This window comes from Bidens hawaiensis, unplaced genomic scaffold (assembly GCF_021521415.1).
Source record: "Bidens hawaiensis isolate Kalapana, Puna unplaced genomic scaffold, B.hawaiensis_p1.1 tig00010199_1, whole genome shotgun sequence".
In the NCBI taxonomy this organism is placed as follows: Eukaryota; Viridiplantae; Streptophyta; class Magnoliopsida; order Asterales; family Asteraceae; genus Bidens; species Bidens hawaiensis.
The window spans coordinates 391,497-408,327 of NW_027491774.1; the positions used below are offsets into that span (position 1 = coordinate 391,497).

Here is a 16,831-nt window from a genome sequence, read left to right on the forward strand (position 1 = left end):
ATTGGATATGATTAAAATAGACATATACATACATTTATACGAGAAAAAATTAACGTACAAATGAAATTAACGTGTTAATTATAAAAATCAAGTAGAGTATTTATATACACCAGTATAATTAGTATGTAATTACATTATAGAGTAATTATGTAATTACTTTATGATATATACTCTATGATATTATTACATAATTAGTCTACTTGTAATCTTGTATATATAACTAGTCTACTTGATTTTCATAATTATCACGTTAATTTCATTTGCATTTGATACAAACCCTACATCTATATAAGGGAGACGGAAATCCATTACTAAAGTTAAGAGGTCATCTCATATGTGGGTAGACCGGGTTATGACGTTCTATTCTTTGAACAGTTGCTTGATCATCGGGTGTTCAGGTCTTTTGTTAGAAAAAAGAGAGAGTTTGTTGAAAATGTTATGACTTTTGACTGCTTTTTATTCGGGAAAAATCACAAAAATGATCTAAGGACCAAGGAGGAAAAGCCAAAATTAACATGAGAATGTCGGCATGTAGGGGTTTCACGAAAAACAATGACTTTAGAATGCGAGAAACATCTGAACTGTAGGAGTTTTCTATAATAACTGGGCCCACATACGGACCATATATTAGTTAACAAGTGACATTTTTTAGAGAAAACGTCTTCCTAGACACCTTATAAAAGAAAACAATATTTTCACATTAGCGTAATATTATAGATTTCAACAATTATGAATATTGAACGTGACTATCTCAATTACATATTGATATAACTATGTATTTCTATACTTTCTAATTTGCTTGTAACATATTTTCTTGGATAGTGTTTAGCCTTAATATATTTGTCTAAACCCTAGTTTACTTTGTAGAAAGTTAAATTAATATACAACTAAACACTTAAATATATAATTTAAAATTTAACTTTCTTAACAAACAAAACAACAAGGAAATGGATCCCAAAATCTTGGAATATGGGCAAGAGATCACTTAGGAATGTGTTGCTTTAAGAATGCAACTAATATCGCTTAGGAATAAATGCATGATTTGTTGTATGTAAATAAAAGTAGATGAGAGGTTGCTACCTTTGAAGGCAACATGTTACCCTTTGTCATTAGATGCTTCATGCAACTTTCATGTCAAGCATCATTTCCTTTCTCTTTTGCAAGAAACCAATTAGTTGTAAATTTAAAGTGTATGAAATGATAACAAGCTTGATTCAAAGATTTTGGGGTGATCTAAATATGTGAATAATTACTCAACTATGGTTAACCTAAGATTAATATGGAGTTGACAAGTGTCGGATAATATAAATCAGTAATGATTAGTATTTATTTTATTATAAAAATATATTTTTTGCGATCTTATGTTTTTAATAAAATTTATACCAGTGTGTTAAAAAAAACTAAATAAAACTGTGTTTTTAGATTTTTTTTAAAAAACTTATTAATTAAAAGTTATTAAAGAAAGACATTTTTAATGTTAAAATTAATTAGTATGACAAGAAAAATAAAAATAAATTAAATGTGAACCAATAATCTAGTGACATGTGGCCATGCAAGTGGTGGGCAAACTAGGTTGATTTTACGAGTAGTTCGGCCTAATTTGAGGTTTTTTTTTAAAAAAATAGTGTTTCAAACCCAAACTAGTTCATCAATGGGAATGGTCTAAGCTTGTTCATTTTTAAAATACTGGTTCGGCCTAAGCTCGTTTACTAACTTGAGTTAAGCTTGTTTGAGCACAAAGTTCATAACTTTAATTGTAAGTAGTTATTAGGGATATGAAGCTGACATGTGACATTGAAAATTCTTTTATTATTAGATAACATAGAAATTGCTTCGGTTGCATGCTTTGTAAAACTTAATAAATGCTTTACAAGAACTGGAGTTACGTTTCTATAAGCTTGATCGAATTCTATATAAATTTACCAATAAAAGATCTTTCTATTCAGACTTGAATTAGACCCCAAGCCCTATCAAAGTAGTAATTGTCTTTATTTATTTATTTTTTTTTGTTTGGAAGACAAGAGTGTGTATTTAATAAATTATTTCCTATCAAATTTGTAGAATGTATGTAGGGTAGAAAAAAACATCGGTTAGTTGGTTACCACTTACCATTTACCACTAGAGGTTGAAAAAAAAGGTTGGTTTTAACCTGATTCGATAACACACAGTTTCGACTCAACTCCAACCCTTCCCGACAGTTTCGATACTAGCCCCCTTTCTTGTAGCCTAAACCAGTACCCAATTCTCCTCAAACTAGCGATGAGCTCGGGATTATACCGGTACCAACATGTACCGATCTCAAAATTTTGATTTGTCAGTACATATATCATTTTAGTACCGATATTTTGTGCAAATTCGGGAAATACGAGTATCGAAAACTCAAAACTTGGTACCGAAAATGCTCATCCCTACCTTAAACTGATCAAATTGACCAAATCACCGGTTGACAATTGGCATACCCAAATCGATTTTAAACCAGCTCAAACTAATTTGTATAAGGTTCGAATATTTTCCACTAAAACCAGCTTCTCCTCAAATCCAAATCATATACGATACTCGATTACTTTTTATATATTTTTATATACGAATTATCGAATTTATATTTTACTATACTCGTCTTCGGCCCAAAACTTTTAACGATTCTCGAAGACAACCCTGCAGTCCTCTTTCTTGTAGCCTCAACCAATTCGTAACCCGACCCAAAATTATCCTCAAACTGGTTTCGAACCGACCAACCACCGGTTTTAAACCTACCTAAACCGATTTGTACAAGGTTCGAATATTTTCCAAAAAAAAAAAAGTTTCTCCTTGACCCAATTTAACCCGACCTACCGATTCGGTTTCCAACCCGAACCGGGTACCCGATTCATACAATGATCCAGAATTAAAGAAGCTGATTTATGCGAGCAACTTTCGAACCCCACAAACTCACCAAATGAACTCCTCTGTCCCATCCAATTTATGCATCAAAAGGTATTATTATTATTATTATTATTATTATTATTATTAATTCCAATTCCAATTTGTGTTGTATTATTATTATTATTATCATTATTATTATTATTATTAATTCCAATTCTATAATATTATTATTATACATCAGATTGTTTCTGAATCATGGAATTCAAAGCCCTATATCAATTGAACCCGTAAAAACCCGAAACCCTAAGCTAGGGTATGTAAAATTGCATAACCCGACCCGGAATTCAAGAGGGTTAAAGTCAACGCATTGTTTGACCAATGGGAATAGTGGTGGTGTTAAACATGGAGGAGTTATGAACACGGATGGATTGATTATTGTTGATCACGGTTCGCGCCGAAAAGAATCCAATCTTATGCTAAGTAAGCGTAACTAGTCGTTTACGTAATGTATTATTAATACGCGATTAAGCCTGTAAATGAACCGAACGAATACAAATAAGGTATACTTTATCGTTTGTTTAAAAAATTTTTGGTGTTTCACGTTGACTTTTATATTTCATAGAAACATCCAAACGATTTACAATGAAGTGGCAGGTAAGCGGGCAACAAGCTGCGCCGCAACCCCCTTTTGGATAGCAAACCCAATCCGACTAAAAACAAAGTTTTGATTCTTATGGGCTGATACGTGTTCGTTTATGTTCGTTCGTTGAAAATCTAAACGAACAGTTCGCAAACATAAATGAGCACACATAAGTTAACATAAACGTCACGAACATAAACAAACTTCCCGCCGAACAATTACACTCCCTAAATATGCTCCTTCATTTCATTATATAAAGTTTTATTACTCTGAATGAATACGAACAAGGGCTTGTTTGCAGTTGCGGATCTTGAACAGATAATATGGGTGGGTCGGAGGATCTTGAACAATAAATTGGTTGTGCCAGACTCAATGAATATAAATTTTTTATGATTTTTTCCGGAAAATTTACATTACTGAGCAAAAAAGCTTGGTGGGCCACGACCCAGTCTGACCCACACAAAGATCCGCCACTGCATGTTTGTGTCTGTTCATTTAACTTAAAACGAACACAAACACGCACACTTAATTGAACATATATTTGTGTTCATGTTCATTTGTTTAAAAAATGAGCACGTTCGTGTGCGTTTGTTCGTTCGTTTAAAATCTAAACAAATAGTTCATTAACATAAATGAACAAACACAAACAAACATACACGCGTATAAACAAACGCAAAAGAACGTTCACTAACATGAATGAACGGACGGACGAAACATGTGTTCATCTTCGATTGTTTAATTTAATGAACACAAATTTTCTGTTCATGTTCGATCGTTTATTAAATGAACGAATATAAACGAACTTCCCGCTGAACAGTTCACTGGATGTTCGGTTCGTTTATAGGCCCAAATATGCTCCTTCATTTCGTTATATAAAGGTTTACTACTCTGATGTCTTGCAGATGAGTTTGTGGCAATGTTTGTGGAGAAAACCGGGTACCGGATCGTTGAGCCTGTGCATATGGTACTTTCTTTTTTTCAAAATCTTTGTTTTTAGGATGAATGTTTTCACTTATGATTTGTATGTGCTTACTTGAATATAATGAATAATTGTAATGAATTTTTTAACATATTACTAGGAGCAGGCTGAACCATCAATACGCGATGCATTTCATTCGTGCGTTCAACAAGGTGCGAATCGTGTAATTGTTAGCCCGTTTTTCTTGTTCCCAGGGCGACACTGGCACCAGGTATTGTACTAAACACAACTGTTACTACTACTACTACTACTACTACTACTACTACTACTACTACAGGTACTACTACTACTACTACTATTATTATTATTATGATCATTTTTTTTTTCTTTTTTGTGATTTTGATCTGCTAGACATTTGTTTTTGCAGGACATCCCTTCTTTAACTGCTGAAGCTGCAAAAGACTTTCCGGGTGTGTCGTATATGATAACCGCACCGCTTGGACTACATCCACTTCTTGTGGTATGGATATCTATTAAAGAACCATTAATAATGTAATATTATATAGTAGATTTTTAATTATTTCTTTGTAACAGGATGTAGCGGATGATAGGATCAAACATTGCTTAAGCCATGTAGCTGGAGATGCAGATGAGTGTGCAGTTTGTGCAGGAACAGGAAAATGTCATCTTTATTGATCTTTTAAGATGTATGTTTTATTTTAAGATGTTACATCAAAATCAGTAAATGTCATCGAGTCGAACCATTTGGACCCGTTTTTAGTTAGTGAGCGTTACAAGGTTGGCCCATTTTGACCTGTTGTATAATTGAGTGATCCGAATTGACCCGATGTAAAATTCGAGTGATTCAAATTGACCTGTTGTAATTTTTGATTAAAAAGAATCATATATCTGGCCTTAAATGTTAAAACTTTTGTTTTTCGATGGAAGTTTATATTTTGAAAACTCACGGAACAACAATCCAGTTAACCGAAGGCATCTAATCAAAATCGCAATAGTGAATGTATTAGATGATTATAATAATCACTGTTCTGTTCTGTCAAAAACTTGAGGGCCCAAGACCATGACTACGTCGCGGACTCGATGATCAATCACGACTACACTAACCACCTCTAAACAAAACGAGCCAGCCAGCAACTTCTCAGAATGACACCAAGGACACAAAAATCGGTTGCTAATATAGCTCCCCTCTACTCTTGTATGATAGACATTACAGGAATGCCCTTGCCGTTAAAGCTTGTACATTGTGCTTGTACCTCATTTCCCACTTCAAACTTCTCTTTACCATCATCACCCTACAAACAAAAATATATATAAATATTGCTATATTTACTGATAGGGGTGCAAACGATCCAATCGCGAGCTACTCAAGATCGACTCGTTAAAAGCTCGATCGAGCCGAGCTTCACTTATCGAGCTCGAGCCGGATCGCGAGCCTCAATGAGCTTATCATTTATGAGTATAATTTTTTAAAATATAAAATTACCAATATTAATTAATATATATAACTTTATAAGAAAATAATAAAAATAACTAAATAATATATATTATATTATACATAAAATTCTAATTGAAAAAATATATATATAATAATTATAATTATATAAATAAATAGTAAACAGCCGAGCCCGAGCCCAGCTTGAAGAAATCTACTCATGAGCCAAGCTCGAGCTTTGAAAATAGAGCTCAAAACGAGCCGAGCTCGAGTCTAGTCGGTCTCAGCTCGGCTTGCTTGCACCCCTATTTACTAATCACAAATCAAAGTCAAACCTTTGACATTGAAAAGGCAGTCAAACAACTCATACCTCAAACCTATACATCCCATTGATTCCACCGCCCAAATCTAAAACCAACCCGCGGGCCCGAACTTGAATAATCTTTGCAGTCACTTTCATTCCAAGTTTGAGCTTTTTTGCATCCATTGGACCCTCAACTTTACATTCTTGAACTTCTAAATAATCAAGGAGTACAGATTTATGTTTAACCTCGTTTTTATCCTCATCCGAGCTTGCATAGTTCTCACCATAGTTCTCTCTTTTTTCTGTTAACAAATACGGTTTTGCAATTCGGGCTTTTTTAGATGAAACCGACCCAGATTCAGAACTGCTTAAAGACTTAACCGTTTTAAGCTTTTGAGCAGGCTTTGACTTTTGGGCCCGTTGCGGTTTCGGGTTACTGTTATTTTTTAAATTAGCAACCAAACCGGCTGATTTTTCCTCTTCGTCACACTCAACTGCACTGCGAATCACAATAGGTGACATTGAGGAATAAGACGGGTTTAATTTAGTACTCGTGTCCGTGTCTTCTGGTACATCCTTGACAGCAGAATTCTGGCCCTCTTCCTTCGTCAGCGAATCCTTGCCAGGTGTCAAGCTATCGGATTTTTGTTTTGGTATGTTTAAGGATTTTTCAACAGGATCAGACTTTTTGGTCTTTTGAGGTAAAGTAGCTTTTAAAGAAAGTTTTATGTTGCCACGTAGATCCTGCCCGATACACATTAATGATAGTTGTTGACCAACTGAAATCACGTCTGAAATTCTGGATACCTGTAAAGTTCATAAAAAAGTCAACATAACAAGTCTAAGATTTCCATTCATAAGTAAATTCATAGTGATTTTAAAAAATGACTTAAAAGATAACAAGTCTATAGTAACATTTATTTTATTCCATAAGACCTTGTAACTTCTTTTATTCAACAGATTGATTATTAAATGCAACAATTATCTAATCATATTTGATACACTATTGTTTATTAAAAAACACTGCTTAAAAAATGTGTACACTTGTAAACGAACCAAACGAAAACGAATGGGACATGTTCATGTTCGCGTTCGTGTTAGTTAAACTTTAACCAAATAGACGATCGGACACAAACGAATAAACGAACGGAGTTCCTTGTTCGTGTTCGTTCATTAAGTAAATGAACGTATTTGTTCATGTAGTATAAAAAATGGTTCACGAACATAAAAGGACAAAGATATTGTTGAGCGGACACAAATTAAAAGTAAACATTAACATTAATATATTGGACCTAAAATTAATAAAATTAATAATACTAGACTAAATTGTAATTGGTGATATTTTAATTTTATAAAACCAAACTAAATTGTAATGGGCCATATTTTTTTTAATGAATATGCAATCAAACGAAAATATAAATGAACAAACAAGACATGCTCATGTTCGTTCGTTTATTAAATACAAGAACATAAATAACTTATCGATAAATGGTTCACAGAACGTTGCAGTTTGTTTACACACCTAGAAATGGGTTAACACCCAAACTATTTTCAATCATATTTAACACACACGAACTACTTTTTAAAATCATAACTTTTTGGAACAAAAGGTGTTTTGGGTCAACCCGACCAATCTATTTCACAATCTATAATATCCGTTGCTACATGGAAAAAGATTGGCAACAAAATAGATCAAGTTGGCACTGAGTGATTGGACAATCAGAAACACATACCTAGTAAAAAAAAAGAAAAAAAAAACTCCAAGAAAAAAAAAACTCCAATTTAAAAGATGTGACTAACCGGTTCGTGTGACAATTCAGAAACATGCAAGAGGCCATGTTGACCACCATTAAACTCCACAAAAGCCCAATACTCTTTTATTGATGTTACAATGCCTTTATAAACACCTCCTACTTCAATTGCTCGCCCGATTATTAAATCAACCTGATGATTAATAATAGAAATAGAACATGCATTAAAGAACTTAAATTTTTATTAAAAATGGTATGGAAGAATGTTAAATACCTTTTCTAGCACTTTATCCATTACAGATTGATTCTTTGCAACTATAGTTAGTGTTCCATCACTTACAGACATCCACCTGAAAAAACATACATAAGTAATTATCTGCATTAAAATATATGATATATTATATATCTATAAAACATTGTCAAGTTAACACAGACCCGTATCTTCTTCAATTTTCATCTTTAAGGCACCAAGTGGACCAATTAGGCGGCGAAGATCATCATTGCTGTATTTTAAGGTAACTGCAAGACAAAATATTATTATTTGACATGCTACAAGAGAACTTGTAATTGTAATAGAAATTAAGCATGGGTCCAACCTAATCGAATAGAATTTCTTCCATCCTGAGTGCGTGCTGAGTTTATTTCTTTCTCCATATGTTCAAGTATTTGAAGGCGACCTTTATATGCGGGTCCAAGTGACTCACAAATAATGTCGAGAGGAATTCCAGCTGGTTTTATATCCAATTGAATTGCTGTAATTCCGTTTCGTGTTCCTGCTATTTTGAAATCCATGTCACCAAGATGATCTTCTAGACCCTAAACATGAACATAAAATTGTTATGAAGTGGTCAAGAATAAAATGGTCAATTCACACTACACTAGGCCTGTAAACAAATGATCGAATATGAACAACTAAACAAACAGGGTTTTCTTGTTCGCGTCCATTCGTTAAAAAATGAATGTGTTTATGTTTGTTCGTTAACAGTATAAACAAAGTGTTCGCTAATGCAAACGGATAACCACACTAAAACCAATGAGAAGTAAATGTGAACAATAATGTACTGGGCGTAAAAAGTTACTAAAACTTAACTAAATTGTAATAGGCCAAAAAAAACTAAATTAATATAACATAAAAATGTACGTAATGGAAAGAACTTAAACAAACGTAAACTAAAGAACATAAATGAATAACATGTACAATATAAACGAATGATGTAAACGAATGTTTCTACAAACATAAATGAACGAACAAGACGTGTTTATATTCGTTCATTTAACTAAATGAGCAGAAAATTTTGTTAATGTCCGTTCGTTTATTAAATGAACGAACTTCCCGCTGAACGGTTCATGAATCAGTCAACGAAAAAAGATGTTGTAAACAAATGCTCACCAAAATGTCAGTTAGTATACGGTACTGATCAACATTGCCAGTTGAAGAGTCAACCTCAGTAACGAGGCCTACCGATAGACCAGCAACATGTTCTTTTAAAGGGATGCCAGCATCCATCAAAGCCATGCTTCCTACGTTAAAAGTGAAATGACTATTTAAAAGAATTGAATAAAGAAATAACAAAGAATTTGAAGATATTAGCAGGTCAAGGTCAACATACCTCCACAGACGGTTGCCATTGATGTTGACCCATCAGAGCCCATAACTTCAGAATTAATTCTCACAGCATATGGAAAATTAATTTCAGAAGGTAATACAGCAATAAGAGCTTTCTCAGCAAGAGTTCCTAAACAAAGAAGTAACCAGCATATTAATAAATCCACTTCACAAGTGCCATTTCCATAATAACGAAAAAACCAACTCACCGTGTCCAACTTCACGGCGGTTTAAACCAGTTCGTTTGCCAACTTCATTAATACAGTAAGGTGGAAAACTATAATGAAGCATAAACCGTTTAGTGGGAGGGCCCACAATTGCATCCAAACGTTGAGCATCTCCTGGTGCTCCAAGAGTAACAGTACATAAAACCTGAATAAAATCATAAAATTATATAGCGTATAAAGTCGTGGATCATAATATGTTATTGTATATGATAATAATAATAATAATAATAATAATAATAACCTGAGTATCTCCACGCGAAAAGAGAGCTGATCCGTGTAATCCAGGTAAGTTACCAGCTTCACAATATATAGGCCTGACCTCATCAAGACGCCTTCCATCAAGTTTAAATCCTTCACTAAGTATCCTCTTGTGTACAACCTAATAAAGTTACGTTTGTAAGATATTTAAACCCTTTAATGGTTGGAAGACTACATTCTTTTTTTAAACAAATCAACACACCTGTTTTCTCACTGTATCAACAGTCTTTGATAGACCTTTTAAGCTTTCTTCATCACCTTCTTCCTCTAATATAACTTTCACATCTTGTCCAATTTTATCTAAAGCTTCTCCACGTTCAAACTACATGCAATAAAATGAATATATATATAGATAGATACATACATATAATAATAACAATAACTATATTAATACTCATAATCATACCTTTCCATAGGAAGGGTCGGTAAAAATAGCTTCAATAGGTTTCTCAGTCAAATTACGGATCTTGTCCATTGTTCTATCTGACACCAATGACAGTTTATATTCCTTCTTTAGTTTACCTGCTTTAGCAGCCAGTTTTAACTGGGGCTCGATGAACTTAACTGCCTGAACAATAAAGATGACTCATTTAGGTTCCAACAAATGATTTAGGGTTCTTACAAAACTAATGGCTGACCTCTTTGACTTACCTCAGGATGAGCAAATCTAAATGCAGCTTCAAGGTCCTTCTCAGTAATCTCGTTTGCTTGTACATCTATCATCATAGTTTTATCTCGTGTGCAAGCGTATACAAGGTTGAGATCACTCAGATTAAGCTGTGTTGATCCACCGTTAATAAATGATTACAAGTGGATATATAGATAGTGGACGTACAACAAGAAAGATCAATACCTCATCCATGGTTGGATTTACAACAAGATGGCCATCAATCCATCCTACACGTATCATTCCAATGGGTCCACCCCATGGTATATCTGATAACATAAGAGCAGCAGATGTGGCATTAGCTGCCATTACATCTGGATCTTGTTTTCCATCTGAAGAAAGCACGCTAGCCATCACCTATTAACAAACACAAACAATTGTGAGATGAAAGTATAATTAAAAAGCTGCAAAAAGGGCGAAACTACAAAAGAAACAACTAACAATAATATCACACACACCTGTGTTAGGAACAAAGCGGCGCAGCGGAATCAACACACACACACACAAACGATATAAACACGCGGTATAGAAAAATAAACGACACAAGAATTTTACGTGGTTCGGTCCCAGTGGGGGACCTACGTCCACGGGCTGCAACCAGGTTATTTCATTAAGCTCAAGGCACACCAGATTACAATTACAACTAGGGTATTTATAGACTAAATCTAGGGTTCCTAACTTGTACTCCAAGTTAGGCCCAAACAAATAAGATGGGACCCATTAGGGCCGGCTAACCCTAATTAGGGCCGGCTGCCCTAATACCCTTTGTTCGAGTCTCCAACCCTAACAATCTCCCACTTGGAGGCTCGAGCAATCCTCAATCCACCATCCAAGCAAACCCTAAACCTGTAACTCCAGTAATCTTAAAAACAGAAATCTTCCAAGCCTCCAGTTCCAAGAACAAGCTAAAACTTCACGGTCAGAAGTTCTCCAAGCCTCCAGCTCCCAAGAACAAGCTATGATTTCAAATAAAAGAAGTCCTCCAAGCCTCAGTTCCCATAAACAAGCTAAGACTTCAATCTAATCCTCCTAGTTTCAGCGGCCCGCTCCTCAATTACCTGAAGAGCCAGTTGAAGCTCCATTGAGCTCCAACCCAACAGTCATCAATGACCCAGCCATGGCAAAACCCGCCATTGACTCATCCTCAATCTCAACCGGCTCCCACTGATTCGAACTACCGGCTCCAGAGACTCCTAGAGAAAACACCACTCTCCAAAACCTGCAAGTACCCAGGAGAGATTTTCCCATTCGGAATTCCGGTATTCAAAACCCAACGGTGTTTTGAACTGTACCTAGAGCACGGTTCGTGCTCCCACTGTTCCAAAACCCCTGACCTAGTTTAAACCTCCGAATGCACTCAGCTACATCCCGGTGGCTCCAGGATTCACACTTGCAAAATGAATCCACTTAGCTCTACCCGATGCAGCGAGCCAAGACTTTAATACTCGGAAGTTGGTTCCCTTCTTCCAGCGATACATAAACTTGTACCTTCCCAAAGTCTTCAATAAGATTCACCAATACTTCACTACAGTGGGTAACATGAAATGAAGTATACCAGAATCTCGAACCCAAGAGTCTCACTGCCTTCACTGAGTCCCAATGCATCAACCCAGACACATTCTCAGAAGCAGAATTCATTATCTTTTGACATTGACTCTAAAGAATGTCAAGAACCTCCATGCAGCTCCACGAAGTCAACTATGCCCAGCTCCCACTGTCCCTGTTATCCCAACCCATTACCAAAACCAACATTCCATGAGATTATCCCCGATCGTACTTTTCCCGGTAAACGTGTTCACCCAGCACAAGATCCCGGATCCCCTCAAATGTCGAACTGCTGATCACCACCGAACAAGAAATAATTTCATAGTTCCAGACCAGCTAACCGGCAAACGGTTATAACTAACAGCAGTAGAGCTTTACCGAAAGCAAACGGTACCAAGGATTCCGCGATTGTACACCCGATCAGCTAATCCTAACCGAATAAACCTTTCAACCTGACTTCCCTTTTTTTTCACTTATGTCGTCACCAGCACACCAGAATCAGAATACTTAAAACCCAAAGCATTCCAACCTGCTAGTTCCATTTTCACCTGTTTTATCCCACAGTACCACATCCAAGTTCCTTTGACAAAACCAACCAACCGAAATCCAAACCGGTCAAACCTTCGATCATACCCATCCCGTCTACAGCTATAACAATAGCAATCAGGAAACAAATCGAAACAGTGAACACATCAATTGTACGAGCCAGAACTTGACGGATGTTCTCTACCGAACATTGTCAACTGACCGATTTGCTCCTACAATAAACTTCGCAGACAAATCTAAACCCAAATATTGATTTTCACGTAACTCGGTTCTCAAACAGTTGATAATAAACAGTCAACAGAAACTAACTAAATCTCTAACCTTTATTCGACGAATCCAAGAGTTTTATAACCAAACCCTAATCGGCGGCTTCAAAGAGATTAACCTGGTACTATAAACAAAACCATTTATACCCGCGATGTCATAACCCGAAACACCTGACCCGACCTTCACCTGCAAAGCCCGAGTGAAACCTGCAACTCCAAGAAGTCCAAAACAGGAATTCTAATTGCAAAATCACCCGGAAAACCGTCCCAAACAGCCCTGAAAAAACAGCCCCGAACAGCCCTGTTAACCAGAAAAACGAAGATCTCTGACAATACTGTTCACCGCCGGAATCACTGTTCACGGCCGGAAACACTGTTCATGCCGGATACTGTTCACCGCGGCACTGTAGCGGCGGCACTGTAGCAGCCCTTCTCAAACCAGCCTCTTCTACCTTTTTTCTCGATCGATACCCGTGCAAAACCGTGTGTAAACAACGAGCCAAAGCTCTGATACCACTTGTTAGGAACAAAGCGGCGCAGCGGAATCAACACACACACACACAAACGATATAAACACGCGGTATAGAAAAATAAACGACACAAGAATTTTACGTGGTTCGGTCCCAGTGGGGGACCTACGTCCACGGGCTGCAACCAGGTTATTTCATTAAGCTCAAGGCACACCAGATTACAATTACAACTAGGGTATTTATAGACTAAATCTAGGGTTCCTAACTTGTACTCCAAGTTAGGCCCAAACAAATAAGATGGGACCCATTAGGGCCGGCTAACCCTAATTAGGGCCGGCTGCCCTAATACCCTTTGTTCGAGTCTCCAACCCTAACAACCTGAACCTCATGGTAAAATCCAGCTGGAAAAAGAGGCCGAATAGGCCGATCAATGAGCCGTCCACATAAAAGCTCTCGTTCTTTTGGAGCACCCTCCCTTCTCATATATGTACCTGGAATCACTCCTTGAGCAAACTGTTTCTCTTGGTAATCAACCTGAATCAAAAAACCAACCAACAAACATCTTCAATCAGGAGACTCATATTAACATAAACTCTTTAAATTACACAATGAGAAATCATATTCTCAATTCACACTCCCAGCTTGAACTTAATCCCAGTATGTATGACTCAACCAAACAGTTTATGAGCAATAGATAAGTTCTTTTTACTAGGGATGAGCATTAACCAAAACCGAAATGAAAATTGGTTATTGTTTTTTTTTTGTACCCTCGGTTAACCGAAACTAACCAAAGCGTACTGAACCCATCATATTTTCATATATTTCTAGCTTTTATACTTCCATTTCATGTATTTATACCTCCATTCTAGGTTATTTATATCTCCAATTCTCCATTTCATATATTTACGCATCCATTTCATGTATTTATGCATCCATTTCACATATTCCTAAGCAAAAATTTTAGCCCAAGTTTGATTCTGGTCTATGCAGTCGATATCACCTATATTGGTCCCTTGGTAAAATATCGGTACCAATAAGTCACCGATTCACGACATCAATGTTTTAAGTCTTAATTATCATTTTTTAAAGTTCAATGTTAGTGTTTTAAGTCTTAAAAGTTGCTACTTACTACGATTGTTATTATTTTGCAGGTTGCAAAAGGTTAATTTGTTAATGGTAGTAGGAGAGTATACTGAAATATTAGTGTCAAATTGCTATATATATGAATTTTACATGATACTAAAATAACTGATAACCGACTGTTATCCGCTATTTTTCTGCATTACCTGCTTAGATTCTGGTTATTAACCGAAAGTCACCAAACCGAAAACCAATAAACTAACCGAATAAACTGCCATTTCATGTATTTATGCATCCATTTCATGTATTCTAAGCTAAAATTTTAGCCCAAGTTTGATTCTGGTCATTAACCGAAACTAACCGAACCTAAACCTACAAGCTAACCGAATAAACCGAACCGATTAACCGAAAACCGTGCGGTTAATTCAATTAAGGCAATTAAGTAGTGACCGAACCGTGCACACCTAGGTCAAAATGCAAACACAAATTAACCAGTATTTTAGCCCAAGTTTGATTCTCGTTATTAACCGAAACTAACCAAACCGAAAACCAGCAGACTAACCGAATAAACCAAACCTAACCATTTACACCTAGGTCAAAATGTGAAGACAAATTAAGCAGAAACACACGTACAGTAAGTGGCAATTTGGCCGAGCAAAAAGTAACCGAACCAAAAACCTAAAAACTAACCAAATATACCAAACAGATTAACCGATTAACGGCAAACCGATTAGTTAATTCAGTTGAGGCAAATAACTAATAACCGAACCTAACCGTTTACACGCCTAGGTCAAAATACAAGCACAAATTAACCAGAAACATACGTACAGTAAGCGGCAGGAAATCGCGAACACCGTCGCCTTTGGCCGAGCAAACAGTGGACAACACATTAGTATCCTCCATCCCTAACACAACCGCACCATTAGCGAACCGAGCAATCTTCCCAGTCTCCAATGTAATTAATCGTGATCCGATTTCGAATTCTTCTCTGAACGTTTCAAGCACTTTTGTTCTGGAAATTGGAGGTGGTTCGGTGTCGGTTGTGAAGGTACGGCAGCCGGTGGTGGTGGTGGTACGGTATAGGTATAAGGTTCGGGTTAGAGATGAGAGGAGGTGGTGGTTTCGGGTTATTGCCATTGAAGCCATGGTGGTGAAGGTTTGATAATAGGGTTTAGGGTTTAAGCCACTGACTGACTACTGTGAGTTAAAAAGTTTATAAAATTAATAATATTCTTGGACTCGACGCTTAAGTTTAAATATTATTATTATTAACATAAGCAGTACATTGTGTTCAGGTTACAGCACTCTTTAATCTAGAGAGTTTTGCTGTCTTATTGCTAGACTGTGTTGTTTTAACCGGGTTTATGTTGGCTTCAGAGTTTTGATGGTTTAGGCGTTTTAAGAGCTCATACCGTTGGCCACCACTTGAAAGTCGTTGTGTCTTTACAAAAGCATAACCCTCTCTGGGGTAACACACGGGTGGGACGTAAACTGGTTTAAGATTTGTTTCGGCTAAGGTTGAAACCGGTATTTTTGACCAGGTTACGATTGGTTCCGGTTCATGTTTTGACTGGTTTTTGGCCAGTTACGGTGAATAAATTTACAAACCGGTTCCGAACCTACGGTTTCAAACCGGTTTCTACATAATTTGTTTCAAACCGGTTCGGGTTTTGACAGGTTTTGGCTGGTTTCGGTGGAGAAAATTACAAAACGGTTTTGAATCTATGGTTTCAATTGGTTCCAAACCGGTTTCTACACAACTGGTTCAAACAGGTTTGGTTTTGGTTTGATTTTCGGGTCGGTTTGTATAACCGGTTCTTTTGTCCACCTCTAAATTACAGCTATGGTTTTTTTAAACCAACTAGTATTGTGGGGTGTCACTAAACCATAAAATTGACGAGATTCAAAACCTGTAATACCGTTGAATCTAACTATTAGTAGTTTAATACTGTCAGATATCGTCGCGTTGTAATAAATAGTATCGGACCTCACAAGATAATAATGTTGTCTCACAACAAATACCGTCGGGTCAATGGTTTATGCGACATGTGGCATGATTTGTTAAAAAAACAGTGTCCGATAATACAAATACGATGGGTCTGACTGTTTTAAGATGGACTTTCGAGGACTTTTTGGTCGGTGGACAATATATTGACCTTGTCTGAGAAATGGACAATATAAGACAATAAATGGAATACCCGTAAACAGTAAACCCAATGCGCACGTAACAAGAATTT

At 36.3% G+C, this 16,831-nt stretch overlaps 2 protein-coding genes across 3 annotated transcripts; one reads left to right on the top strand and one right to left on the bottom strand.

Annotated features, from left to right (window-relative positions):
• The first annotated feature begins 2,851 nt into the window (after window positions 1-2,851).
• LOC143534568 (sirohydrochlorin ferrochelatase, chloroplastic-like) lies at window positions 2,852-5,338 on the top strand. The gene is made up of 6 exons (XM_077029030.1): window positions 2,852-2,973; window positions 3,104-3,342; window positions 4,405-4,466; window positions 4,582-4,692; window positions 4,849-4,941; window positions 5,016-5,338. Exons 1-6 carry the CDS (start codon window positions 2,936-2,938, stop codon window positions 5,115-5,117), a joined length of 645 nt encoding a protein of 214 aa, XP_076885145.1. The 5' UTR covers window positions 2,852-2,935; the 3' UTR covers window positions 5,118-5,338.
• Window positions 5,339-5,419: 81 nt separating this feature from the next.
• Window positions 5,420-15,740, bottom strand: LOC143534566 (polyribonucleotide nucleotidyltransferase 2, mitochondrial-like). Of its 2 annotated transcripts, none has more exons than XM_077029027.1 (16): window positions 15,423-15,740; window positions 13,893-14,048; window positions 10,874-11,044; window positions 10,672-10,797; window positions 10,427-10,588; window positions 10,223-10,342; window positions 10,004-10,141; window positions 9,745-9,907; window positions 9,540-9,665; window positions 9,320-9,450; window positions 8,526-8,745; window positions 8,361-8,448; window positions 8,204-8,279; window positions 7,979-8,122; window positions 6,245-6,985; window positions 5,420-5,734 (listed from the first exon to the last, which is right to left on the bottom strand). In XM_077029027.1, the coding sequence occupies exons 1-16, from the start codon at window positions 15,738-15,740 to the stop codon at window positions 5,630-5,632; spliced, it is 2,985 nt and encodes a 994-aa protein (XP_076885142.1). In that variant the 3' UTR covers window positions 5,420-5,629. The 2 variants fall into 2 exon arrangements, with proteins under 2 accessions (XP_076885142.1, XP_076885143.1); XM_077029028.1 differs by having other exon boundaries at window positions 15,419-15,642.
• Window positions 15,741-16,831: the final 1,091 nt, after the last annotated feature.

Excerpts from the sequence above, each read along its gene's own strand:
- LOC143534568 (XM_077029030.1), top strand. The coding sequence starts at position 2,936 with ATGAACTCCTCTGTCCCATCCAATTTATGCATCAAAAG. Across the intron at positions 3,343-4,404 it reads AGAATCCAATCTTATGCTAA|ATGAGTTTGTGGCAATGTTT; the intron begins GTAAGCGTAACT and ends GATGTCTTGCAG. Across the intron at positions 4,942-5,015 it reads GACTACATCCACTTCTTGTG|GATGTAGCGGATGATAGGAT; the intron begins GTATGGATATCT and ends TCTTTGTAACAG.
- LOC143534566 (XM_077029027.1), bottom strand. The coding sequence starts at position 15,740 with ATGGCTTCAATGGCAATAACCCGAAACCACCACCTCCTCTCATCTCTA. Across the intron at positions 9,666-9,744 it reads CCGCCGTGAAGTTGGACACG|GAACTCTTGCTGAGAAAGCT; the intron begins GTGAGTTGGTTT and ends TTCTTTGTTTAG. Across the intron at positions 9,451-9,539 it reads AATGGCAACCGTCTGTGGAG|GAAGCATGGCTTTGATGGAT; the intron begins GTATGTTGACCT and ends CTTTTAACGTAG.